Here is a 27648-nt window from a genome sequence, read left to right as displayed (position 1 = left end):
GGATGAGGAGCAATGGCCATTCAGCAAACTGAACCACAAGAAGTTCCTCCTCAACACGAGGAAGAACTTCTTTATGCTGAGGGTGGCACAGCACTGGAACAGGCTGCCCAGGGAGGTCGTGAGTCTCCCTCTCCGGAGACATTCCAAACCCACCAGGACACGTTTCTGTGTCACTTGCTTTAGATGACCCTGCCTTGGTGGGGGGATTGAACAGGATGATTTCCAGAGGTCCCTTCCAACCCTAACCAGTCTGTGAGTCTATGATCCCCGCCGGCCCTGAGGGACACGCCAAGAATCCCGCCTTGAGCAGCCGCCGACAGTCGGGATCGGGAACCCCGCCGGCCCCGCCCCTCCCTTGCAGTGGGCGGTCTCTGCCTGGGCCCTCCCCCCGCGCGGGCGGGAGCGGAGGGGGCGCCACCGCCTCCCGCCCCAGGCCGGGTAGCAGAACGCCGAGCGAGCGAGCGGCGTTGTCTCGATGCGCTCGCCTCTCGCGCCGGCCCCTGGCGCATTCCCGTGGCCACTTCCGGCGGCGCGCGGGGCTGGAGCAGGGAGCGATCCCGGCGGGAGGGAGGGCGGCACGGGCTGGCAGCGGCGGGGGGCGGCTGGCCGGGGCCGCCCTGCCCCTCCTCGCCTGTCGGACAGGTACGGGGGCGGGACCGCTCCTCCCTCCCTGCCTCCCTCAGGGACGAGGGGCTAGCGGGAAGGAGGTGGGGTCGCTTCCTGGGAAGCGTCACCTGGCATCAGGGGGCCATGGGCGCGACGGTGAGGGGCGCCGGGAGTGGGGGCAGGAGCTGAAGGCTGTGGCCGACGGGAGGGATTTGGCCGGTCCGAGGCGGCGGCGTCCGCGGGCAGCGGGACGGTTCCTTTCCTGGGGGGAGGGCGGCCTGTGGCGGCTGGAGAGCCTCCGTGGCAGCCCTGTCCGGGACAGCTAGCAGATGCTCGGGCAGGGCTGCACCCGGCGTGGGACAGCCCCCGGCAGCTCGGTGGGCGGAGGGAGGAAGGTTCAGGGATCGTCGTGGACCTTGTCTCCCTTCCCTCTTCTGCCTCCGGGGCAGGAGGCGGATACCGTGGAGCAAAGTATCCCTTCAGGTTTCCTCACAGATGTGCGTTTCCGTCCCTGTTACCCGGAGCATCTCTCTTGCGGTGCCAGCTGCTGTCCTGCCACCAAGCATTTCTGGTAGTGTTTCCAGAGGAAATGGATCGTGGCCAGGGCCAACGTGGAACTTGCCTTGCGTGGCCCGGGCGGGCAGTTTTTCTGAGTGTGCTGAGATGCTAGGTTCTGCCAAAATTATGTTTTCAATTGATGTTCTTCAAGGTGGAAAAAAAAAAAGCTCCAGGCCCTCCATAATGTCTTTTCCATGTTTGGTAAAAGTTAACTTTTTGGAGGCCAGAGAAACCTTTCCTGTCTAGTCACTTGTTTATTTGTTTCTTTTTTGCTTAATAATTACTATTCTGTGTGCAAAGTTGCAAATATTGCTCTGTAGGGGAGTTTTTTTAGTGGACAAGAAACAAAGTCATTGATTTAAAGAATGTGTTGTTTACATTTTTAGACACAGGAGGAAGAAACAAAAGAGGGAATTTGGTATTTTACACACATCAGGACAGCTCTTAAGCCACTTGGCTCTTCATACAACAGATTTTTGCTGCAGCTTCATTCAAGAGGTGAATTAGTTGCTTGAGGGATTTTAGCGAGAGGAGGATGAATAACATTTTTCATACTTAGAATAGTAACAGTTTGAGAAGTCACAGTGAACTTCAGAAGAGTTCTGTCACTGTTGATAATGAAATTACTTGGTGGAGGGTGTTGCAAATGGATACATACATTTAGAGTTTTTTCAGCTGTTAAATAATGTTCCTTGAAATGTTTTTTGAAGGATGTAGAGAAAAACAATTACTATGTATCACTGTTTTATGGATGGCCATGGGCGTGACTAGAGCAATCAGTATTGTTTCTTACTACTTTGATAATAGACTCAGTCATCTGCAAGAAATTAAATGAACAGATTGTAAAATCTGATGGCATTCCTGAGGAAGTATGTTGAATATAAATAGTTGAAAATTGAAAAGATTGTGTTAATTGTGTGGTTTAATTCCAGTAGGCAGCTAAGCACTACACAGCCACTTGCTCACTTTCCCCACTGACCTCAGAGGGATGGGGGAAGAAGAAAGGAAGAGTAAAAAAGAAAATTTATGGGTTGAGAGAAAAATTGTTTAAGAAGTGGAGGAAAAATGGAAAAAGAGATGCAAAACAAAACAGGTGATGTAAAGGCAATCACTTCTTCCACAGGTAGATCAATACCCATTCAGTTCCTGAGCAAGAGCTGGCTAACCTCCCTGAACCCTCTCCTCTCGCTTTTCATTGCCAGGCATGAGGATTTATAGCCTGCAATATCTCTGGTTAGTTCAGGTCATATGTCTGGTTGCCAAAACATTACTGTGTTATCAGCATCATTTTGGTGACAAGTCTGAAACACAGCACCATGCAAGCTGTTCTGAAAAAAATTGTCTCCATCTCAGCCAGACACAATACATAAATACACTTGTTGTTTCTTCTTCCTTCTACTTCTACTTCTGATGGTAACTCAGGTAACACAAATAATATTTAGATGAGTAGCCAGAGTGAAAAATGTAGATATAAAAATATGCATTACACAATTCACTCAGTTTTTGGATTCATGAAGCACCCATGACAGTACATGGCTGTGTCTCGTCCTGGGCGTATGTCATACGCAGTTTTAATTTAGGTGAAAAATGAGGCTCATATTACTTCTGCAGCCCTTTTTGCTGCTGAGAAAGTGTGATTAGCAAGAGGAAGTGTACACTGGACAGAAAAGATCTGAACAGGCATCAAAAAAAATAAAAGTTGAGCTGAGATGCCAACAGTGGATAGGTTTTTAACTGTGTTAGTTTCCTTCATGGAAAACTGCTCTTTGGGCTTGAACTTGGAAGTTCTAACTTTGCCTGCAATTGTTTGGGGAGAGTACTATTTCATGTCCTGGGTTTAGTGATCAAGTAGGATCACCAAGTATCTTCTACAGGCACCTTTACTCTACTTTCCATAGTGGTGGGATGCCATAAACATGAGATTAAAGAGGGCTGCTCAGTCATCATGCCCAGTCTCAACAGCTATATATAATTGCTTTCTTAAGCTTCACCTTAACAAACAGTTCAGTTGTTCCTTCTTTCATTTTTAGGCTGCTCTAGAATGCAGATAGTCTAGAGATGGAAAGGTGGTTTTGGGTTTGTTCATGATCTGTATGCCCATTTGCTCTCATTCTTCTGTCCTTAAAATTAGAATTATTTTTTTCTTCTTCATGATAATCCCTTGATAATTTTATTGAAAGAAAGTCTGTTAAGTCTGTTTTCTTTTCATCAGGGTTTTGCTAGGCTAGACAAGTAACACTTTCATCTTATTTCAGTTCCTAAGACAGGCAATCTGCTCCTCCATCCTGATAACTTTTTTTTCAGTTGTTCTTTCAATCTATCTTTGAGGGTGATCAGAACTCTGTGATATTATACATGAAGGCTCATTCATGCCATATTGCCTGACATTGGTACTTTTCTGTTTTTACTAAAAATAACCTACTTAAACTTTTTCCTTTTTTTTTTTTAATGGCCACCTCATTTTAGTATAAGCTAACAATCCACAAGGGTAAACTTTCTACCTCTCACTTTTGGTCTTCCACTGAAGAGCTATGAATTTAAGCACAAATAATTATTGTGGTTCCTAAACACCTGTTATACTCCCCAAGCTATTCTTTCAGAACTCTAGTAGGAATCTTGTTCCAGCCTGATAGGAGGTTGTACGAAAAAAAAGGAAACATAAGCACATTGCAGGTTTTATACTAATCCTTAATTTTTCAGCTAAGATTGTAATTTCTTGTATAATATATTGTATAATAAATTGCCAACATTCCTTCAGACTACATTTATTGCATGATCTTGTGATAATATGCTAGCACAATTTCTGTTTAAAAACAATGGGAAAAGCATTGTTTATACATGTGTGATGAGAATTATTCTTGAGCTGAGACAAACAGAGTTTAATTACTGACTGCTCACTGAGCTAGATGCTGACCAACACTTAAAAGTCTTGGGACAATTGGCTGATTGCTGTGTTTTTCTTGAGGGTCAGAAGGAAAAAAAGCCTCAAACATCATACTGTCTGCTCATTTGGAGAACAGAATTATTTGCATCTCAGTCGAAATTCCTTGTATGGGATTCAGTCATCCAGTTTTGTTTTCTGTTACATATGGCAAGAGCTGTATGTGATAAATATTAAAGGGATTGCCATACCACAGACCTCATCAAATAAAAAGTTGCATTTCTGAGACTGGCTTTTCCGTCTGCTTGTTTTCATCTCCACGTTCTTTTCTGCAGAAGTTGCAAGAAACAGTGAATAAATGTGAGAATGGGGGGGTAACTTCTTCCACTTCAACACTTTTAAGTAGTCATAGGCTCAAATCTGTCATTTTTAGCAAGGCTTGCCATGTAATGGTCTAGTCTGGTATGTTTTGCTGTGAAAATGAATCATAGTAGACAGAACCACACTGCTTCAAACCAGTTCTTTCATTGTGAGTTCATCATGGGGATCACTTCTCTGCCAAGCAGTCACTCCTGTGAGTACTGGCATAAAAGGACTACTTAAAGCTACTGTGAAACTGAAGTTGGTTTTCTGTTGCTGATGTTTTGGAGTTGAGTCATTGGTTTGTTTGCTTTGTAGAGTGCAGGAATACTACTTACCCTTAAAGTGTTGTTGGCCTCTGGTGTTAACTTTGGTGTTAACAAAGTAACTGATGTTAACTTTGGACATCAGAAAAGATAAATAAAATTTATGAATAGAAACAATCCAGCAAAACTCTGAAACCTTTATATTTACTCTATAAATGTCACATTAATTTATTGTTGTTGAAGGGCTGTATGTTATGTCTTATCTGACTTTAGCATTTCTTTCAGCTTTCAGGCAGAAGACACACAGAAAGAGAAAAGCAGAAAGAGGATAACAATAGCACCGAATGCAGAGAGCCAGGAACCATGGATCTGAAATTCACTTCATCAAGAAAATACATTTCCATCAGTGTACCTTCCAAATCTCAAACTATGTCTCCTCATATCAAATCAGTAGATGATGTTGTCGTTCTTGGCATGAATCTCAGCAAATTTAGCAAACCTACTCAATTTTTCATCTGTGTTTCTGGAGTTTTTATGTTTTATCTGATCTATGGCTATTTACAGGTAAATGCTATGTACTCATGTCTTAGGTCAATTCCTCCTACCCCTATTTTTTTCAATACCATAATAATATAGTATGTATTTTAGTATCTATAGATGTTTAAACTAGATATTATTGCAAAGTCAAGCTTTCAGTATTCAAGAGCATGAAGTAACTATATAATGTGAGTTTCCATTATAATTCATGTGCCTAAAAGGTTTAGATCACTTGGACTTTCTTAACTTGATATTTTACTCCCATGTGCAAGATAGACCTAAGTCTTCATTGGTGTTGAAACCTTTAGAGCTCTCAAAGTTCCATGAGTGCTGTAGAGTTATAGTTCTCTTATTTTTCTCTCTGCTCTCAGGACAGAGCTGAAATATACTGTGGTAGTTTCTTTAGCGGAAGCATAATGTTTATGCAATTTTAGTTAAACATTTATCTTTCTGTTAACCTTTTCTCCTTTATCTTGAACAGCTACATTTCTGTTCCTTTTTTTTAATTATTATTGAGTTCATCGAGCATTCTCCATAAAGCAGTGATTTTAGAAGTTGATAATTAAAAATCGCCCTCTCTCCAATGCATTTTTCAAAAGCAGCTAAATATAAATATTTAAATATATAATACATAAAAATATAATATATATAAAATATATATATAAATATATACAAAGTTTATTTTTTTAATGTAAAGTTTCTTTAAGAGAGTTAGACAACGTTATCAGTAATTGAAAGCAGAATCTCAAAAAGGAAAATATTAGGTAGCCTTTTGTTTCTATAGCTGACACATCTACAAAAATCTTTATGCAGTGTGTGTATTTTTCCATAACAGATTGCTCTGGTTTAAAATGTTCCTACAGCCTGCAAATTTATAAACTCACAAGTGCTATTTGATATAGGCACTCAAAATATTAGGTGTGCGTTCCTAGGAGCTGAAAATTACATCAGTAAGTATGTTTGTTAGAGAAAGTTCGTGTTTAACTTATCACAAGATATTTATAAATTCTGAATAAAAACAGATAAAACCAAAGTCTTCTACTGATGTAAATGAACTGGAAAAAAAAAAAAAAAACAAGAGCAAAGCAGACAGGAAGCCATCTATAATTTTATATAAATATTAATGGATCAGATGTAATCCCCTGATGAATTGATCCATTAATTTCAGTGTATTTACACCAGCAGTAAATTATCTTCATGAATTTTGGAAACTTAAATTGTCTCTTCCACTACTTGCAAGTTACATGCGGCAGGTGAATTTGAGCAGCTGCAAAGGCTAGATTTGCATGTATGTGAAGGAAAAAGATCTGTTGATTATTTGTCAAGTCAATATTTTGGTGTATGTACATGACCTTGGTGGGTTTTTGTTTTTATAGGAATTGATATTTTCAGTGGAAGGTTTTAAACCTTTTGGTTGGTACCTCACTTTAGTGCAATTTGGATTTTATTCCATTTTTGGACTAATAGAATTGCAGTTGATTCAGGACAAAAGGAGAAGGTATGTGTTTTTCCAAGCATTTTACCCATTGTCCATCAAGTTAGAATCATTTTACATTTATACTAAATTTAGCTTCTGTTGTTTGAATGTGAGTAGTGTGAGGCATTGGTAGCAGTTCCATAAAAGTGAATTTGCTGGATAATGTTAGAAAATGTTTTATAAGCACCCACTTAGATTTCAGACCTGTAAGCAGTTTTGTTGACTCTACTGTCATTTTGTCCCACTTAAAGAACATGTTGTATCCTTAAGGTAGCTGATAGAGACTGACTCATGTATGTGTTGCTTCGGATCATCACACGTAGAATAGAGTCAATGCACTTGAAGCCATCTGTCATTGAATGTGTTTTCCTCAAATATTGGCACCTCCTCACCAAAAGGTTCCTCCAGCATGCTGTGCATCTTGGAGAGTGTCAGAGCTCCACTGTCTGTTTACCATGTGGCTGGGTAGGTTTGCTTCAAAGGATATGCTGAAGTTTTGTGGTTTTCATTTCAGACAGCACTCGTAACACCCTGCCACAAAACTCTTCTGTGTTTTCACTGCAGTTGACCAAGGAAGTTTCTGTTGATTTGAATCCTATGGGAATGGGATAGTTTGTTCTGCATCAATATGGCCATTCTGTGGCTCCCTATCCAGCTACAGCCTCTGCAAACTGTATATTGAGGCCCTCTGGAGAGTTGAACAGAGGCTGTCATGGTGTACATGAATTTTAAAATTGCCTTGTATCCTAGTTGAGCATAACTAGTTTTCCTTACCCATAGTCAACCTTGGATTATTTTGCAAAAACTGATTTTAGGTTATAGAATTCCATTGTATCCAAACAACATAACTTCGATAAACTATTCCTTTTATTTTAAACACTGACAGCTTATATTTCAGGTTATCTGACTTCTTGAGATACATCAGATAATACTGCACAGTTCCCTTTTGGGTGTTCTGTTACTAGTATTTAGGGTTTTTATTATCAAATAATTGATAATGCTTCAGAGTATGAGCCTTTACGTAAGTTGTGTTGGAAATATAGATCTTAAATATATTGTACATTTTATTTGCTAGCACCTAGCCATCTTCTTGTAGACATGCAGAAATCTGTTAAATTTTAAATTTTTCTTGCATGCCTCAGAGTATGTCTGCATCACATAATGAGTTATGGATAAGACAGGATTACAGCAATACAGCTCCTTATGCTGCTTAATGTGGCTCTGAGTATGCATAAGAAAAAGCTGAACATATGTACATCAATAACTGTAAAATATCACGAAGTGAGCACAGCGATTGCTAAAAATTCCTATTGGATCATCTGTTGTCAGGTGATAATTTCATAAAATTGTGAACAAAATATCTGAAAATGTTCAACGAGCCCCTCTGTTCACGGTAGCTGAATCACTGCTCTCTTAGTTTTGCTGAGTTTCGTAAAACAGTGGTACTTTTTTCAACTTTCGTCCTTTTAAAAGTGTCAAGGTTCATGTGAAAATGTCACCAAAGAAACTGGCACAGTGACCTGAAAGGACTAAGATTCAGGATATCTTGGTTTACCAATCTTGTGTGTTTCCCTTGACAAATAACCTGAAGCCTTTGTCTTGATTCATGTGTAAACAATATACCTTCTCCAAAGGAGGTTAAAGAATTACTGCTTGAATACTTCATGAGCCGTGAAGTTTTTATTGTTTTGTATTTGAGTGCTGTTTATTCACAGTAACTGTAAGAAATGAAATATGAAATCAGACATTTATGTACATTTTAAAATTTCTGTTATGGACTGAAATTCAGTGAGAAAGATGTTGAAGCTGTATTACAAACATATTTCTTTATCTAAATTTTCCAAGCTAAATCTCTAGATGAGTCTGCAATACCAAGATTCGTATGTTTATATTTTGTAGAATTCCTGGCAAAACCTACATGATAATAGCGTTTTTGACAGTGGGAACTATGGGTTTGTCAAATACCTCTTTAGGATATCTGAATTACCCTACTCAAGTCATCTTCAAGTGCTGTAAGCTCATTCCAGTTATGATAGGCGGGGTTTTTATACAAGGTAAGTGTTAGTCTTGCTTTTAGGTGAAATTTTTATTGTTTCTTTGGGAGGCAATTATATATGGAAACCTGTACTTTGTTAAATTCCACTGGTGCTATTTTTTCTATGGGAGAAAAATGAGAATTTCCGAAGCGTCTTCTCAGAAAATATAATTGGATGAACAGAAAATGTGGGGGGAAACTGTTCTACAGGTCACTTGCAAAACTTCATTTTTACACAAGCTTTCTTAATTTTTAAGAAATTTAAGTTTGTTTTATAAACCAAATCACATCATGTATGAAATAGCTTCAATACTGAAATGGAGAACCTGAAATGGAAAAAAAATCCAACCATGATTTGTGAAGAAATCCCTTACTCTTCTTGTTTGTAAATCTTAATCCCTAAATTCCTAATAAAAATTCCTAAATTTTGATTGAATGTTTATCAGAAATACACCTGCTTTTGTATGTCTTTTACTAGTCCTAAAGTCATAGTTCATATTCCAAGAAGAGAAAAAGTGATCTGGAGAAAAACAGATGAAGGTTATAGTTATGTGAATAAATATACTTCAGTATTTCTGGATTTAGAAGACAAATAAATTATAAAAGTTTGTTTGTTCAGTGCACAAAGATTCAGTGAGTAAAGCTCCACATGGGCAAGTATGATGGAACAATATCTAGAATGGTGTATTTCTGTTTCTGTAGTTAATTTTGGCCTTCTGGTTGCAAAGCTGAATTTTCAGAGAAGGTTGCAACTTTACATATGCATATGCACACACAGTATTTACATTTTATTAGGAAGAATTTTGTATCATTTTAATGCAAAATGACTGGTATTCCCTTAAAGCTTTTTGAAACTTTATATTGTGTTGTAGTAGTATTGTATTCTCAGAAGCTTTGATTTTATTTTTTTAATTTTATTGTGAAAAAAGAAATCAGTTCAAAAAGGTTCCCTTGGAAGCTCATACTGAAACTACAGCTTCTGGGAAAAGAATATAATATTTCAAACAAGATATACTAACTCCTGCCTTTTATTTGCTTACTCTCTTTTGCCATCTCCCTCCACATCTTGTCTTTCCCAAACTAAAAGACAGTGTAGGGTTCTAGAAGTACCAGAAAAGACAGCTGAAATGTCTTGCATGAGGGGAAAGTATGATGAAAACATCTAAGCTGTCCTGAAGTTGCTAAGAGAATGCTTTGTTGGGGAGGACATGCTTTAGGAGTCAAACCAAAACTGACCAAAGCATTGGATACTACCTGTTAGGATCCTCCTCCATATTAGGAACTGCTGTTGTAGAAGAAACTAATTCCATTCAAGAAAGACCAGAGCATTAAGTCCTCTATTTAAGTAAAAGAGTTGGAACAGTGTTTCCTTTGCCTTCTTGTCTGTTAAACAGGGTAAACGTGAAATTCCGAGAGTGCTAACAGTCCATTCATGCTGTTTGTATTGCTTTTGTAGGAAAACGTTATAACATTGTAGATGTGTCTGCTGCCCTATGTATGAGTCTTGGATTAATATGGTTTACTTTAGCTGACAGCACAGTTGCACCAAACTTCAACTTGACAGGTAAAGATATATTATATTTTACATTTTAGGAAAGTGCTTGTTTTTTTCCTACAATAAGCATTCCATGGAAGTTTGAGTTCTTGTTGGAGTGCCTTTGGGTATTGTACAGAAATTGCTAGTTTCATTGTAACTTTGCACTAGCAGAACTCCTGTCTGTTACAGAAGAGACCTTTATTCCAAGCGTTAAGTTTTTAGGTTCCTGAAATTTCTGGAAATCCCACCCTTTTGTTTGAAATGTCTCATGCATGTTCTCAAGAAATAATTACCCCAGTAAATATGTTAAAATGAATATGATAAAATTCAGTTGGACTATTTTAAAACTTCAAATGATTAGTTGTCTTTTCAAGTTAAACTTTTAAGTCTTTTTCCATTTCAGAACCATTTACTTTATATTAATTGATGATCTCACTCAATTTTGCTGTAGTTTTTAGGTGGAGTGCCCACATTCTGAGTTTTTTATGCTGTCTAAAAGAAGCAAAGGGAAGATTTTAACCTACTTGGATTTAAAAGCTTAGTTGAATTTCTTTCTCAAATGGCAATTCCTGAGTTCATTCCAGTGATTTATTTAGAACTGTTTCCATGTGGGTTTCTTTCAGAACTGATTTGGGACCAGGTTTTCCAATTACTTTTACTCATGCTTTACATACAGTATAACATTGCTGATCTCGTTTGTGGTTTTGCTGCTGCTGCTGCTCAGCAGGTGCAGCGCTACCACAATGAATAGAACAGTTCTCCTTACATTCCAAACTGTGTAAGGACATAAGATTAACATTTGTCTTGTCCCCACATTTCTCCTCCCTGTGCACACTTGCACTTCAGATTCCAGGTAACCTATTCATCTCAGTCCAGTCCTGAACCCATGCATTTGTCCACTGGTGTGCCTGGGCCCTTAAGCACTGCTGGAACAAGCATGATGGAGAACAGAGATGAGACATGCTCTATCACTTTACAGAAGTGACCTGCAGCAAGGCTGTTGCTGAGCTGGAGTCTTACCGTATCTTTGAACCAGAGCTGAATCCGTGGAGATGAGATATCTATATCTTTAGCATAAACAATGTTGTTCATGTTATCATGGGTTTTCCATTGAGTCACACCTTTTCCAAGGTCTGATAACTTTCAATGATGAGGAGACATAGAGAGTGTAGCATGGAAAGGAAATGGTTCCCAAAACAGAAATGCTGGTTTTAGAAGTACTCATATATTCAGATGTTTGCCAAGGAAATGCCACCTTAAACTTCATGTGTCTTAAAAATGTTAAATCTTACAATTCTGAAAATCCTAGGAACTAGGATTTTTATTTTTTTTTCTTTATTGGGAGCTTATACTTCATCTGATTGCCTATTTTGAGACCTCTGATTGTAAGAACATCATATTAAGAAAATATAACACTGCTTGTTTCTAGTCTTCCACTCCTGATTCATGCCTAAAAGACATGATCTTTTAAGGAACCAAGACTAGAGCAGACAGTAAATATGATTTTGATGATTAATATCTGCTGTAATGTATACTTAGAAAAAGTGGTATTTCAACGTGTGTGGATCATTAAATACAACAGTCATGAAAGAATCAGAGTTTGGAGGTTGGGCAATGAATTATGACTGACATGGATAAAGGGTTATTTTTGTTATTGGAAAGCTGATTACATTATTGACTGTGTAGTGACTTTGTTGTGAGCATATATGGTAACCTAAAACCATGGGGTTTGTAGCCAAAGACTGTTTTTTTTAAATGAATGTTTCAGTAATTAGAGATTTCCACTATGAATCCCCTTATATTTGTTTTAACATTACATATAAAGTTTCTATTTGCCTTTGTCAGGAAAAAAAATAATATGGGATTAACTACTGAAAAAGAGTATGTTTTCTGGTTATATATCTTCATTAAAGATACCTAACTAAATGCAATTGACACTCTTTCACTATTGTTACTATAAAAACTACAGCTCGCTTCTTTATAGCAGTGGCCAGATGTTCCCATGAAGCTTGGAGACACACTCTGCTCAGGAGTTAACTAGTGGAGGGAGTGGAGGTGGGCACTGCTTTATACTGGTGTAATGAAATATTTTTGCTGACATTTAGAATATGTTATAGACGGGAGTTATTATTATTTTTCTATTCCTGAGATATTTTTTTTTCAGGATAAGTACAGAGTGGTTTTTGCTGCTACTCTGCTGATAAATATTCTGAACAGGTTTTTGTTTGTTTGTTTGTTTTCTTATATTAGGTGTGGTCCTAATATCCCTTGCCCTCTGCGCAGATGCAGTTATAGGAAATGTACAGGAAAAAGCTATGAAGTTGCACAATGGTTCTAATTCAGAAATGGTAAATACCAGATTTGCAATTTTAAAAGAATATGATCTATCATAGACAAGGCCTACAATGACAAAATATGAAACTTAATATGCTTTTCTCTTGCTTATGAAAGAAAAAGCTCTTGGTGTACTATTCTTGGGGTTTTCTGCTTGTTTCTTTGGGGACTTTTGCTGGTTTTTTTGTTTTGTTTTTCAACCTTTCAAGGCTGCTGCTTTCCGTGCGCAGAAATGTATCTTGCAGCTACAGAAACACTCATTTCTGGCAACAATTCCTTTGTCTACCCTGCAGGCCTGAAATCAACGGAGTGTTTTCTCTATGATCATGTGCTTAATCATTGAAAAATATATACTGTCCTTCTGGTATAGTTGTGTTATATGGAACACATTGCTTTTCTCACTTACTAGACTTCCAATTCTAGAGTGTGCTAGCACTTGAGAGGCAGCCTTTTTTGAATCTTTTGAAATCTGTAAAACTCTGACTTTCAGAATGGATGAATATATGTGTTCCTGGTTCAGTGAAGTAAATAATTTTGCAAAAGTCTTGCTCAGCATTTTTTATATACTTACTTGGAATATGGATTATCTGTTCATGTGATCTAAGGTTATTTTTCTTTTTAGACAAAACTTATGTTTGAATTTGGCATATTTTTCTGTGAAGTTGAGTAAATACAAGTAAGTCTTTTATTATAACAGGCATGATTTGAATATGCCACAAGTAAAAAGTTACTGGAATTTATTTTCCATATTTGGCACATTATTTGACATTTAACTAGAAGATCTAGTTTGTCATTATGAATGTAGCTTGAAAAATGGAGAAAAAGATAAAAGGAATCTTAGTTTAGGGCTGAAAGTGATTTAGGATGGCTCAAGACATTTGAGCTACAAGTGTCTGAAAAGTGGAAGAATATACACCTAAAAGTGTCACTGTATTCTTGTTTTTATTTTTATACTTTTTCTTAGTATTCACTGTTGACTGCTTCTGAAGGCAGAGATTTTAGCTACATGAACCTTACATGACCCAGTGCAGCTTTCTATAGCTGTCATCTCCAAAATCCAAACTAAAGTACAATCTGTAACTTTTCTTGCCTACTTTGCATCTTCCCAGCAGTCATCTGACAGTTGTTGCTGCCTTACCTATGAAACTCCAGTTATCTCCAGGACTTTGCTTTTATTCTGCATCAGTCTGACAGATGTTGATCCTTGTATTGTATACTCATACTACTAATAGAGGATGAGTGTAATGATTAAGGATATAAAAGTTTTATTTGTTTGAGGCTTAGAGTTACACTCCAGGATTTTGTTTAGAGAATTCAATGCAGAAGTACAAGCAGAATTTTAGAAGTCATTTACTTGAGACTGAGGGTAAAAATTGCATCTGAATCACAGATTATATTTAATGGACAGTGATCTGTAAATAAAATCGAATAGTAAAGGAACCTGTCATCTACAGCATCTCTGTTTCATTGTCAGATTTGGAAATTGCCCTGGATTTAAGCAATTATGAAAAGAGAAAAGATGTCTTGTGGCTGGAATAGTAACTGCTGCTCTTGAAGATTATACCTGACTTTTGTCTTGTTTGTCTTACATGACACTGTCTAACAAGGAAATAGCAATGTGGTGCTCACTCCTGGTTGTGAAAAGGGAGGTCTTATGGCAGTTTGGGAGAAAAGCTGGATGCAGAGGCAAGTGAAGAACTAGGGACTGACTTCTGTGTATATGAACAGTGTCAAATAAAAGCAGATCTGCTCTTTTAGACGTGTATTCATCCTCCTTTATTGTAAAGCAATGATAAGCATTCTGTTATCTCATGGCAATGCTAACAATTGTTAATAGATTTATTTTTCCAAATAGTTGAGATTACTCTAACAAGAAAACAATTGATGAAACCTATGTCAAAAGAAGTAGGCCTGTTGTTGACAATGAGTTTTGAAAGCATAATCAGCATGCTCTAGGCAGTACTGTGTAGAACAGTTCTGTTTACTGTCTCCCTTTTTCATAAGAAAAGGCTATTAAATGTCACACAAACAGCTGACTGCCTCCTGCTTCATGGCAGGATGTGTGGATGGGTTCCAGCTTCTAATTCTGTTGACTCAATGTGGGAAAGGATAGGGTGAAGATTCTTCTGTTGGTCTATGAAACTATGAATTAAATAAGGATGCAGACAAAGTAAAGAGCCTACCTGTTTGCTAAGTATTCTGAGTGCTGAACTGGGCCAGAGCTGGTCATATTTGAAAATCTTATGCCCTGTAGCCATGATACATATGTGCTATGTATGCGAACGGAAGTGACACAGCTGAAACTAATATGACACTTCTGGCAGTTCATGGTGATTCTGTGCTACCCTTTGCACTTTTAAGGTAATACAGATCTTTACTGTGCTGAAAAAGTAGTGGAAAATGAAATAAGTTTAACGTGTTATTCAGACTATTAAACTAAATAGTTGTGTGAATTTTTATTTAGGCTGTGAAATCCTGAACTTGAAGGATTTACCGCTGTTGACACTGACCTCAGGATATTATTAACTGACTAGCTTTCCAAACTTCTTTTATGTTGTTGTGGGTAGGAAGAATGTGTCTAACACTTATTATTGACTTTTCACTGTACATCAACTATTATAGAAATCCTAGTTAAAATATCTTCAAAGGCTGCAAATTCAGCTCTGAGAAGCTGAGCATATTAGCAGGGCCAAGCATTTGAAAACATTTAATTTTATCCTTTTGTATAGTATCACCTGGTAATTATTTTCTCTTACACTATTCTAGGTTTTGTATTCCTATTCAATAGGTTTTGTGTATATTTTATTTGGATTAACATGCACTAGTGGATTAAGCCCTGCAGTAACATTTTGCTCAAAGGTAGGTGTAAAGATTTCTTTTTCTCTATGAAAACCTTCTTCTGTATGGTTTAGAAAATCCCACCACTTCTCTCTCTAATGTCCTATTTTCATCGTGTAAACTGGTTAACTTGTATAATTCATATATTAAGGAAGTTTTTCCAGTCTTTGATGTATAAGATAGGGGAAATTTTTAAAAAGCAACAAAATCACAGGACTAGACTTATGAGCTTATAATTTCATTATTATTTTTCCATTATTTAACTAAAATTAAATAAGGATTTTTGCATGAATGCATTGTTAAACAGCTTATTATTGCTCAAGCAGTTGATTAAAGTCTGTACTTTTATGTCATTTTGCAATACCTCAGGGTTTGTTTTACATTTTCCTAACCAGCTTTTTTTATTGTTGCAGCATCTAGTTCAGACTTACGGTTATGCATTCCTTTTCTCCCTGACTGGGTATTTTGGCATATCCTTTGTTCTAGCTTTGATTAAAATCTTTGGTGCCCTTCTTGCTGTAACAGGTACGAACAAATGATATCTTTTCTGCTTTTGTATAAAAACAAAGTAATCCTATTCTATTATTTAGGACAGAGCTTTTGAGAATTGTTCTTGCTCTGGCTTTTTTTCTGTTCTTTGTGCTGGCTGATTTCTGTAGCACTAGTAGAATGTGTTTGAGAGCTCCCTGGTTCTTTTTGTGCCACAGTCTCAACCTTGAAGAGCCTGTTAAGTAGACTTGTGCATATAGCCCACACTATGTTTTAGTGCAGAAACAAAAAACACTGTTCTAAACCAAAACATTGAAATAGAATCACGGAATGGCTTATGCTGGAAGGAACTTCAAAGGACATGTAGGTCCAAAACCCCTGCCAAATCTTCCACTAGACCAGTTTGCTCAAAAGGCCCATCCAGCCTGGCCTTTAACACTTTCAGGGATGAGGCAGACACAGTTTCTGTGGGCAATCTGTGTCTTGCTACCATGGCAGTAAAGAATTTCTTCCTAATATTTAGTCTAAACCTCTTTCTGTTTAAAGCCATTCCTCCTTGTCCTGTCACTACATGGCCTTGTAAAAAGTCCTTCTCCAGCTCTCCTGCAGGCCCCCCTTAGGTATTGGAAGGCTGCTATAAGGTCTTCCCAGAGCCTTCTCCAGGCTGAACAACCCCAACTCTTTCAGCCTGCCTTCATGGGAAAATGTAGCAAAGTGTAAGGAACGTGTATCATTTGAAACCTGGAAGGAAAAGTAAGGGTGTTCCAGAACAGCGTAGTAGGCAGTGACATTGTTTCTAAGTGCATGAAACTACAAACATTAATCACAAGAGCCTGGTGGGTGGAAGGTGTAGCAAGATGCCATGTAGCTACTTTCCTTTCTTACTTCTACCACTAAAGGAAACCCCTGGTTTTGGTCGGGTGATGCTCTAATTCGCTCACAGTAGTGGAGTTAAAAACATTGTTTTCTGACCTGAGGATTGCATGCTCTGATTTCCTGTCACTTATTTCCTCTGCAGCATGTCTGTTTTGCATTTGTTTTTAACAATGTTCAGTAGGTCTCCTGACTGGAAATTGACCCAGATGAGAGGGTTGGTCCATGTATTAAAATAGCTCTTAAAAAAAAAAATGGTCTCACTGTACTAAAAAATGTTAAAAATGCCGTGGAATAGCAAACCTCTCCCAGGTTTTCCTATGCCTGACCTTGACAATTCTAACATTTGAGCCCTTTCTGTCTTGCCTGTAGCAATGTGAAAATGTTTATTGTGCCACAATGAACACCACATTCATTACTGTCCCTCCCACCTCCCCCCATCCGCTCTCCCCCTTCATGGGGGGAGTGGGGTGAAAGAGTTTAATGAAAATTGTATTTCTATTAGCAGAATGAGAAATTATCAGACTTAATTGGGAAAAAGAAGAAAAGGCACTTAAATTAGAAGGAAATGGTTACATAAATATTTTAATTAATAACTGATTTGAAAGAACAGAAATAATTGTAATTAGTAAAACTGAAGTAATTTAACCATTTTTTAAATTATTCATCTGTAAACTGTTTTCTAATTAAAACTCAATTTTCTTTTTCGTTCTCCTTTAATTTTTCATGTAATAGGAAATCATTTTATTTGATGTGCATAAATTTCTTAAAATGTAAAGAAAATCAGTAAATATTACTAAAATTATTAAAAAGTTGAGGTTGGGGCAGATGAAGCAGTGGTGAAGTCTGTTTCTTCCCCTACAAAACATACTTTTAAGTAAATATTTGTCTGTGGGGGAGAGTTGGTTAAAATAAAACTTGCTGGACTAACCATAGCAGCATGAAATATACCTCAGTAGTCATTGGTAACTTTTGCCAGTATGTTGCAGTACAACTAATTTGGATGTTATACAAATCTTGCTTAAGCAAGTAAGACTTTCCAGTATGTTATGGTAAAAAGTATCTCATGGTAAGCACAATATTTTCTGTTAATAAAAATCATATTCTTTAGGTGCAGACCTACTGCACCCTGTACTGGGGGTCTTTCTCAAGTAAGAATCCTGTGCTTTCATATAGAATAACACCTTCTCAGGCCCTTTGGCTCCACAGCTAAACTTGTGTGCCTGGCTGCATTGCTACTTTGTTTTAAAACATTTTCTACAACTTCTTTGATAAACTATATAAGCTACCCAGCACTCAATTTGGTGTATCCTTGTTCATAGCAGTTTGCATTGAAATTGTTCAAATAATTGTTGGAGCTGTAGTTAATTTGAGAGTAACCAAAGAGGTTACTGCTATTTTGGAAACAGGATTATGTTCTTCACTCTTCTTACTACTTTAATTTTTTTTTTTTAGTGATCAAATTACATGTAGAAGAGGATCTCTTAATGGTTTTAAGGAAAATTTCCTAATGCAGTCATTGAAGTCAGAAGAGAACATCATTGTTCTCTTAGGTTTCTAACTAAAATTGTATTTCCCTGCACTGTTAGGTAAATTTGTAGCAATTTCAAAAGAATGATGAGATGATAATCCCATTCCACTTAAAAACAGAGCCCAAAACACCACTGAACTCTAATAACATGAGGTGGAAATGGCAAGAGATTTGTTGTATCCAAGCTTTAACAGATTAGTTTAGACCATCAGATAATTGCAAGAGTTGTTTGTTGCTTTCAGAGGCTGTGAATTGATTAGCATGAAGTTATTAAAGAGCAAATTTTGTTCTGGAAGTTTTTTTGCTGCAGATAGTGTGACTGGGGTGATACTGCTGTCACAAATGTAGTGCTAGGGTTCTAGCACTACATTTCCAGTGTGTGTTTGCACCAAGGGTGATCATTGTTTTAGCCAGACACTTAATTATGTAATGAGGTTACCTGCTAATACTGAAGCCTATTTTATGTTCTTTTGCTGCAACTGAATTCTTAAAGAGGTAAATATTTGTTTTCCTCTGCAGTAACAACAGGAAGAAAAGCAATGACCATTGTGCTTTCTTTTTTGTTCTTTGCAAAACCATTTACATTACAGTAAGTATTTACAGTTTTAAATGCTTTATTAAATATTTTATAAGAAATCGTGTCTTGATCATGGAAATATAACAACAGTAATTAATCAGGGTTTAATGCTTGTCATTTCATATCTTCTATGAATGTTGGCAATTTGCTGTAAATATTGACGAGCTTGTTGATACTAATCATACTAGAGAAAATAGTTTCCATTTTTCTAAAGGTCTGAAAGACAAGCTATTCCATGTGTTGGCCTTTTTGTTGTGTTTTTTTTTTAAAGAAAAACCTTACATAATTTCTAATTCTTACAATACTTAATAAATTGTTTGGGTACTTTCTCTGTGGAGGAAGATTTGGCTAAAGAAAGGGATTTTCTCCATTACGGTATTGTTTCTGCTTTTATAAGCTCAGATTTGAGTTCTTAACTAGCCTTTTTAAATAACTGCAAGCTTCTATTATCTTGAGATATTAAATGACAAGATTTTTGAGCTTGGGTTTGTTCCCTTTTTTAGTTTCAGGGAAGAGCTTATATTGAAAAATGCAGCTAAGTTGCTACTTTGATCCTAATTGTTTCTGGTTTGAAACAAAATAATATTCCATTTTATTTCTATATATAATTTTATTTGAGATTTAAGAACAAAGTTTACGCCCAAACACCCAAATGGAATTTACTCCAGCTAAAAGTCTTGAGGCTTAAAATAATGGAGAGCTGAAAGAAAAATGTACCTACATTGGGAAGTATGGATATAAGGCACTAAGAACACATTTTGGGTCAGTAATAGAGAGTATAGCTCTCATAACCATAGGAAGGAAAAACATACTAAAATCTTCAGGATTATTTTATTCATGGGAGAAATAACAGATACTGTTTAGTTGTTATTTAACTATAAATGCACCTTAATAAGCTCTCCAGCCAGGACAGGAAAAAAGAGGGGTGCAAGGATAGTAATAATAAAGATTCAAGGATATTCAGAGCCCACTGATTTGTAGGGGTTTTTTTCTTCAACTCCTCTCTCCTTAATGTAGGGGCTTTATTTAATCCACATATATAGGTATGTAATTGCTACAGATAAGTGCTAATGGTAACTTTTTTTCCCTCCTCTCCCTCCCCTTTAGGTACGTGTGGTCAGGCTTACTTGTTGTCCTTGGTATATTTCTTAATGTTTACAGTAAGAATATGGATAAAATCAAACTGCCTTCAGTGCATGGTCTTTGGAAAAAAACTGTGGAAGAGAGAAAAACAAGGACGTTGTCACAAACTGTATAGACAGTGGTTTATGCCTTGTCTAGACTTTGACTTCCAATTTTGTTGGAACAGTCTTCAACTGATTCACTTTCCAAAGGGAACATTATTAAAACCAAAGGAGCTGAAGGCATATTATCTGCTTGCAGATTGCTGTAAGTGCACACTTTTGTGAGTCCTTTCTTCAGAGCACTTGAATTCATCGTAAAAGATGGTCTAGGCCGTTGTCAGATGGCTTTATCAGGCAATGAAGGACAGCAGCTCCTGGCAAACTGCTGAGAAGCTGCACTCAAGTGGGACACTGTAGAAGACTAGTTTGGGCATTTTAATAATATTGGCCATGTGGCTGATCTGAGATTAGTGGTTCTTTGTTAATTGTCTAGGTGGAGTAATTTAAATGTAATACTGTATGAATTTTTAATGGAACCTGATCACCAACTGGTCAACCAAATTGTGATTTTAAAGGTGGAAGGTTTAGAATGTGGTATGTTGTCACTCTTTTACATTTTAAATAAAAATGTTGGGGGTTTTTTAAGTTATTTAGATCATCACAGAATTTGGTATTTATTGTAATAATTGAAATTTTTATGGAAATCTTAGTGTCACTCTTTTTGACTATTGCTTCTGAGTAACAAAACTGAGACTGAGTTTGTTTAGTCAACACTCATACTTTAGTAAGGGGGGAATGGGCTTTTAGGCCTGAACAGGGTGAGAACACGGAGTGAAAAAAATCATGATTGAAGCAGTGGTGTAAGAAACTGTTATTTGCTTATTCTGTGGTGAAATACAAAAATTTTAGTGGCCTATGGCCCTCTGTATCATAGTGGTGTAAAGAGACATGGAAGTTCTCTTTAAATTAGTGTCATCAAATTGAAATTCTTCAATTTCGATATTGGAGTAAAAAGTAACAGCATCTGCTAATGTGTTTGGAATATGTATCGTGTTTGTGTGGTCTTCTGATGAAGTCAAGAGGATTAGAGTACAGATTACAATTTTCTTTATTTAATGACAGGAGGAGACAATGTGCTACCAGTCTGTCTTTCATCATGAATTTAGGAAGACTAAGTCCATTTATCTCTCTTACTTTCATATTCAACTCTCTTTTGAATCACTTGCCATCTCTTTCATTTTATATAGTTAACAAAGCACTTTAAAAATACCAATCACCTTGCAAATCACTGTTCATATGTGGTCATGTTTTTTCTTTTTGTTGTGTTCCTTAGATGCACCTCGGTGTGTGTTCTTTCAACTTAGACAAAAGTAAATTGGATAATAGAAACATACAGTCAGAAAAAACGTACAAAGAATTGAAATATCTCACAGGATTGCCCTCTGTCAAACTACTAGTTGATGAAAGTATTCACAATGTGCAAAATGTTTTTCAGACACTTAGGTAGAATATCTGTTCCAAGGAGCTTGTAATCAAAGCACAGACACAAAATGTGCCTTAAATTTTGCTTATTAAATTGGTAGCTAGCATGTGCTATATTAAGTATGTTATGGAATAGAACACAGAATAGCATAGCCATCTTAGCACATGGAATGAATAAGTGAAGAGCTGTGCTAACATAACTGCATTGTCTCCAGCACTCAAGCTACTCTGGTGTGTCTGCAAAGCCTTTCAACCCATACAAACCCACTGTTGCCAAGTTGGAAGAATTTATTGCATGTGACAATTTTGTTTCTTAAAATCCCAGCTGCTGCATGATTGATTGTGCTGGATAAGGTAGAGAGGTGTGAATTTGATGAACAGATACACCTTGAAAGAGAAGGATTGCCTGCCATGACCTTCCATTTTCATGTTACAGCCAAAGTTTTATGGTAAGGTATGATAAAGTGTTACAATTTCAGATTTGGTGTAAGAGTGCATTTGACCAAGTGGATTGATACACTTCTTTCCCCATAATATTTATGATTTCTTACATTCCCTTGTATTCTTTTCGCTATATGAAGTTGCTCTTTTCAGTGAGGGTAAGATAATTCTATAGTCTCAGTTCTACCATCTGTAAACTCTGTTGCTAAACTTTATTGAACTTCAGGAAAACAAACTGTGTGAAAGCTACCATACATGCAGAAAGTCATACTAAATATAATTCATTTGGCATCTGTTTTATTTAAATAGATGAGAAGTCACTCACAGAGTTTCCAACTGGAATTCAAATGTCATATGTAGGTTTCCAAGCTGTTTATCTAATCCAGTTTTGTCTCCATTTTCTCTCTTTGGAGAGCGTAGCATTCACAATAATTCACCTTTTAACTTATTCTCTATTTTATACAAGACCGAGTTAATGAAGCTCACATTGGGGGAAGTTTTGATTTATTTTTTTATTAATTTTTTTAACTGTAGAAATGTATGTTTTGTTTTACAGGTGTACTTTAAAATTATTTTTATACACAAATGAATATTATAGGTTTACTGTTAATAGCATAAATTTAAGAGTCAGCTCTTTATTTTCGTAGGTGTGAGTCTAGTACTTGCAAATCAACAATATGTGTGGTAAAGAAAATGCACACACAAGTTAGAGTAGTTCATAATTTGCCACCCATCATGGTCTGTGCAGTGTCATGCTTTCATTAAGAAAACCATATCAGTGAAATGCTGTTTGTGGGGTTGTGTTTTTTTTTAAATAAGCTTCATAGTGCATGCAAGGAAGAGAACCTTACAAAACTACAAGTGTTCTTATCACAAAATTTTGTTTTAGAGTCTTCTGTACTGTATACGTATGTTGGTTTTGAAATATGAATAAGGGCTTGTCCACAAAGTAACTGTAAATTCTTTTTTTGTTTTTGTGTAAGAGCACTTATATTGAGGTGTTGTTTAATCCTTTCTGGTCATGATAACTATTGCATTTTCTACTCATTGCTTCCTGTGCTCTTTATAGTAGGCATGATGAAACCACAGAAAAAAACATGCAGGTCTCTCACCAGAAGATTTATTATCTAAATATAATGTGAAATAGTTGCTTCTTATTCTTATACTACACAACTTTCTCCTCTCTACAAAAAATCTACGATGTAAAAATTAGTTATGGCACTGAAGTTCACAGTAAAATTTAAGTCTGACCAAGGTCTCCACTGATGTCAGCAATCTACCTCTGTGACACCCTCTACTTCTGCCTCCTTTGGAAAACTGAGGGAGCTCTGTTTTCCTAAATTAGCATGCATTTGCAGTTGCTTTCACATTACATTTTTGCATTTATTTAGCACACTTCAGTAACGAAGTAATTGCCTGTGCAGTGGATTTCTTCATTATTTCTTCATTCAGTATGTCAGTATCACCAGAACTGCTAATTATTCAGATACCTATGTGTGAATGCAAGTATGGGAGAACTAATGCCCTGAGCCTGCACCCCTGCCCCCCAAACCTACAGTGTTTTCTGATACTACATTAAACTGGTTTTTGCGATCTTGTTTTACCACTCCTGTGCTTTAAACTTACAAAACATTTCAAGTTAAACTTATGCATACATCATTACTACTTGTCTTCCTTACTTATCTTTCTTAATTTTGGATGGTAACTCCGTTTTTAGCGTGCTCTGTTGATGCACTGTGCATTTTTTCAGGTTTATATTTCTGCATTTAAGGGCTTACATCATACTATTGCAGGTTGGTCACATTCCATATTTTGTGTTTCATATCAGTCATAGCCATCTGGATGATTCTTTTAAATCCTCTTTTCTCCATGAAAAAAATCTTTCCTTTCATACATTCCGTTATTTTTGGAAAGGTCTTGATGAGTACACGTATGAGTTAACTCCTTGACCTCATTCTATCTTCCAAGAAAATCTCTCTTCTCCCTTGCTTGCCTTTGAGAACTAAAGGAAGAGGAAATAAATTATTGCAAGTGCTATTTTTTTCTTTAATAAGTGCCTTCCATACTAACCTGGTGTGTCTTAATTGTTTCTTTTTTTTCCTGCCTCCCATGCTCCCAGGCAGAAACAAGCCCTTGTCTCATGTTTGACCACTGCTTGTTCAGTCATGGAAACTTTTTGAGTTGTTTACTGTTCTGAAAAGAGGTATAAAATTGCATGTATACTCTGGAGGGCAGGAAATAATAAGTATACTTCACAAGTTAAGGAAGTAATTAAATGGATTAATACTTTTTTCTGGAGGGATTTTATATATGGTTTAGGTAATAGCTCAGAATTTGTTAGTGGAAGGGGTTTTTTTCCTTTTACATTTTACCTGCTTAAAAATCTTTATATTAATTTTAATATTTAATATAAAACTCCTGACTGTTCAGGCAGTTTATAGAGATTAATTTCAGTCTTGCCTATGAGGCAGAGAAGTCTTGTCTCCATTTCACTGACATAGAAATGGTAACTTGCCCAAAGTTGCCTTAGTAAATCTGCAGGGAGCAAGGAATAGATGTTAACACCCTCAATTGTTCTATGCCCCAAGTCCAGCAGAGCCCTTCTGTACCTTAAACAAAGCAGTACCAACGTAAGCTCAGTTTTCTTTTACTCCAGTTGTAGAGATGTTAAATTGTTTCTGTTCCTTGTTCTATACTAGCGTAATTTAAAGGGAAATTAAGACAGCCATAAAATAGATTTCCTGCATTTTATTTGAAGCTTCTTTGTATTGTTATGTTCTTGTTGATTTGTTCTATTTTCTGTGAACACTGCTATGGAAGCAAACCAGAGAGATTAGCAGTTGTACAAGAAGCATAATATCCTTCACTTTAAGGTGACTGGTGCATCTTGCTGCTGGTCAAAAGCTGCTGCCGTTGGAAAACTGTGAGGAACTATCATCACATGAGGAATTGAGCATAATGGTGTCATGCCAGGTCTGTATCTTTTCACCATTCACTTGTAGAGAAGCAAAGACTAATGCAATAAAGAACATTCATGCACAAATACTCAGCTTAGAATATAATGCTGACTTAACACTTTTCTACACCTGGATTCTGCTAGTTTGCTGGGGTTTTGAGGTTTAATAATAATGTATTGCTTCTCTACACTTTTGGTTATTTAGATGCTTTCTTTCCTAGATTTCTTGGTTTTGTGCTTCCTTGGGTTTTTTTTCCCTTACTTGTATTTTAAGTGTAAAGTTTTACCTTGTAATTTTCATTACGCCTGTAGTATTGTGTCCACTTCTGGGCTCCCCACCACAAGAGAGAGATGGGGCTACAGGAAAGAGTCCAGCAAAGGGACATGAAGATGATGAACTGGAGCATCTGGGTCTGTTCATCCTTGAGAAGAGACAGCTCAGAGGAGTCTCATCAATGTGTATCAACACTGAAGAGAGCGTGCAAAGAAGATGGAGCCAGGCTCTTTTCAGCGATGCCTAGTGACAGGACGAAGGCAGTGGACACAAACAGAAATACAGAAGGTTTCCTCTGAACAGCAGGAATCACTTTCTTACTATCAGGACGACTGGCAGAGGTTAGCCAGAGAGCTTGTGGAGTCTCCACCATTGGATATATTCAAAAACTCTGGACGTGGTCCTGGGCAACTGGCTTTGCTTGAGCAGGGGAGGTTGTACCATATGGCCTCCAGAGGTGCCTTCCAACCTCAGCCATTCTGTGATCGTAAATCTTAATATCTCTGTGTATCCTTCACTTTTTCTCCTGTTTACAAAGTGTTAATAAATGTATTTAAAACATAAACCAAGCATCTCTGATGTTGCTTAAAAATTGGGAGCAAATAAACAGGCTAATTTAGTAGAGATAAGATAGAGAACAAGTCTTTAATGAAGGCCTTCTGGTCCAAGGAGTATGAAAAGGCATGTGCCTCCGTGTCCAGGGGTTCCACAATTTATGGTCTGATCCGAGAACTAACCCCTCCCCAGATGTGCCTCCCTGGCACGCCTACCCGGAAATTAAGTCAGAGGTCCCAAGACCCCTTTCTTCCTCACCTTCCTGTTCTTCACAGTACATACTGTCTTTGGAGCTTCTCCAAGATTCCAAAAAATCCTAAGGCATCGCGTGGTTGGCTACAGTGACTCTGCTGAAGCTGGCAAAGCCATGCTGACACCACCTGATAGTGTGATTCTTGCTGAACTATGACTATCAGAGCACATTCCCTTGGAGAGAGAGAGACCTTCATTTGGTAACTGCTGCTCAATGCAAAACAAGCATATGTGAACCTCTAAGAGCAAATGCAAGACACTTGTACATGAAATTGATACTGTCAATACAGAACTATTTGAAGGTATTCATGAAGGAGTTCAAAGTTGCTTTTTATTTTCTGCATATAGATCTTGCAGTGCTGCTTGGTGTTTTAGTGCACCATCTGCAGGTATCTGCCAGAAATGTTGCTACACTGCTTTCTGCTTGTTGTCAGCATTTTGCATGAACATGGACAATTGTGGTAGATGCCTTCGTACTTGTTCAGAACCCCAGTATAAATTCCATTTAAGTACAGTTCTGTAGTAACAGACATTAATAAGAGCATATCTATGCAAAAATCTTTTATAATGGAAAACTGAAGTAAGATGCTGTGTCAGATTTGAATCCCAACAGCACTGGAACTCATGCGTGCACACACGCACACAAAATGAATACCACTGTTATCCATGGATAACAGCCTGCCTCGTGGTAATCTGTGGTTTACCTGTGACTGCAGCAGTAAAGGGGAAGTTCATTAAATAGATCTGCCCTGCACGTCTGTTAGTGCAGTACCTTTGAATACAGAATGTCATAAGTTTGGCTTCTGCTGGAAACTGTCCTGAAATAGACTTGGTGATGACATGTTCTGGGTGACACCCAGTCAGACATGGGAGAGGGATGCATTACAGCAGGCTTTGGGCATGCACAGTCTGGTTGATTCCATGCTGACAGTATGTCAGCTTTGCTCTATGTTAATAGAGCAAGTCTCTCTGTCCTCAGCTTATCACTGAATTTTCTAGGTAGCACTAGCGGTAACCTGGATTTACCAAGCCAAGCCATGCACATGTTTTAAGAAGAGCATCTGTGTTTAAGTCCTATGCAATCTACATCTTGAGGGAACATAGACATCCCAAAAGTCTCTAGTATTCATAAGAAAATGGAAGGTGTATTTTTGATCTAGTTGGAAGAGAGTGTTCTCCCTGTGAAGGACAAACACAGTGCTATTACATGAGAAAGGTTATAGGTTTGGTTATAGCCTATGAAACAATTGGTGAGTGGATCAGTAGGCCACTAGAATCATCTTTGGGAATTTAGGCACATTTATAGGTTCCATTTACTGGTACCATTTGTAGAAGAATAAACCTTTCCTGACAGGCTACAGTTCCTGTTTTTTCAGGAACTACAGTAACTACTGGTACTCAGTGCTAACATAAATATGGATATAATCAAACCTCTGAAAAGTCCTTGTCCACAGCAGGGGAACAGGAATGACGCAGCAGTGGTATCTCGGTGATGAAGCATTGTGAAAACTCCATGGCCCCGTTTCACACATAATATGGTGTTGCTTACTGCACACTACAGAGGCTCTTCCTCCTTGTGTGCTTCTCTGTGACTTCAAAAACTCCAAGCCCTTGTGGTAGCTTCATTACATGAGACCTATCACAGTCTTTTGCAGGACTATGCAT

At 37.4% G+C, this 27648-nt stretch overlaps 1 protein-coding gene across 5 annotated transcripts; it reads left to right on the top strand.

Moving 5' to 3' along the window:
• Window positions 1-471: 471 nt before the first annotated feature.
• Window positions 472-25741, top strand: SLC35B3 (solute carrier family 35 member B3). Of its 5 annotated transcripts, none has more exons than XR_010432533.1 (11): window positions 741-762; window positions 4957-5235; window positions 6585-6706; window positions 8585-8739; window positions 10177-10284; window positions 12508-12605; window positions 15358-15450; window positions 15843-15954; window positions 18842-18911; window positions 20007-20288; window positions 25215-25741. XR_010432533.1 is itself a non-coding variant. In XM_064664021.1 (10 exons), exons 2-10 carry the CDS (start codon window positions 5035-5037, stop codon window positions 20155-20157), a joined length of 1110 nt encoding a protein of 369 aa, XP_064520091.1. In that variant the 5' UTR covers window positions 472-642; window positions 4957-5034; the 3' UTR covers window positions 20158-25741. The 5 variants fall into 5 exon arrangements, 3 of the variants coding, with proteins under 3 accessions (XP_064520091.1, XP_064520089.1, XP_064520081.1); XR_010432532.1 differs by having other exon boundaries at window positions 20007-24919; XM_064664021.1 differs by lacking the exon at window positions 741-762 and adding an exon at window positions 472-642 and having other exon boundaries at window positions 20007-25741.
• The last annotated feature ends 1907 nt before the right edge of the window (window positions 25742-27648 follow it).

The sequence above is a fragment of the Pseudopipra pipra genome, chromosome 1 (assembly GCF_036250125.1).
Source record: "Pseudopipra pipra isolate bDixPip1 chromosome 1, bDixPip1.hap1, whole genome shotgun sequence".
In the NCBI taxonomy this organism is placed as follows: Eukaryota; Metazoa; Chordata; class Aves; order Passeriformes; family Pipridae; genus Pseudopipra; species Pseudopipra pipra.
This window is presented reverse-complemented; position numbering and strand designations above follow the sequence as displayed.

What these genes read in the sequence shown, in the direction of transcription:
- SLC35B3 (XM_064664011.1), top strand. An exon ending in AGGCGGGGTTTTTATACAAG is followed by an intron (nt 8,740 to 10,176) that starts GTAAGTGTTAGT and finishes TTGCTTTTGTAG; the next exon opens with GAAAACGTTATAACATTGTA. An exon ending in CAGTAACATTTTGCTCAAAG is followed by an intron (nt 15,451 to 15,842) that starts GTAGGTGTAAAG and finishes TTATTGTTGCAG; the next exon opens with CATCTAGTTCAGACTTACGG.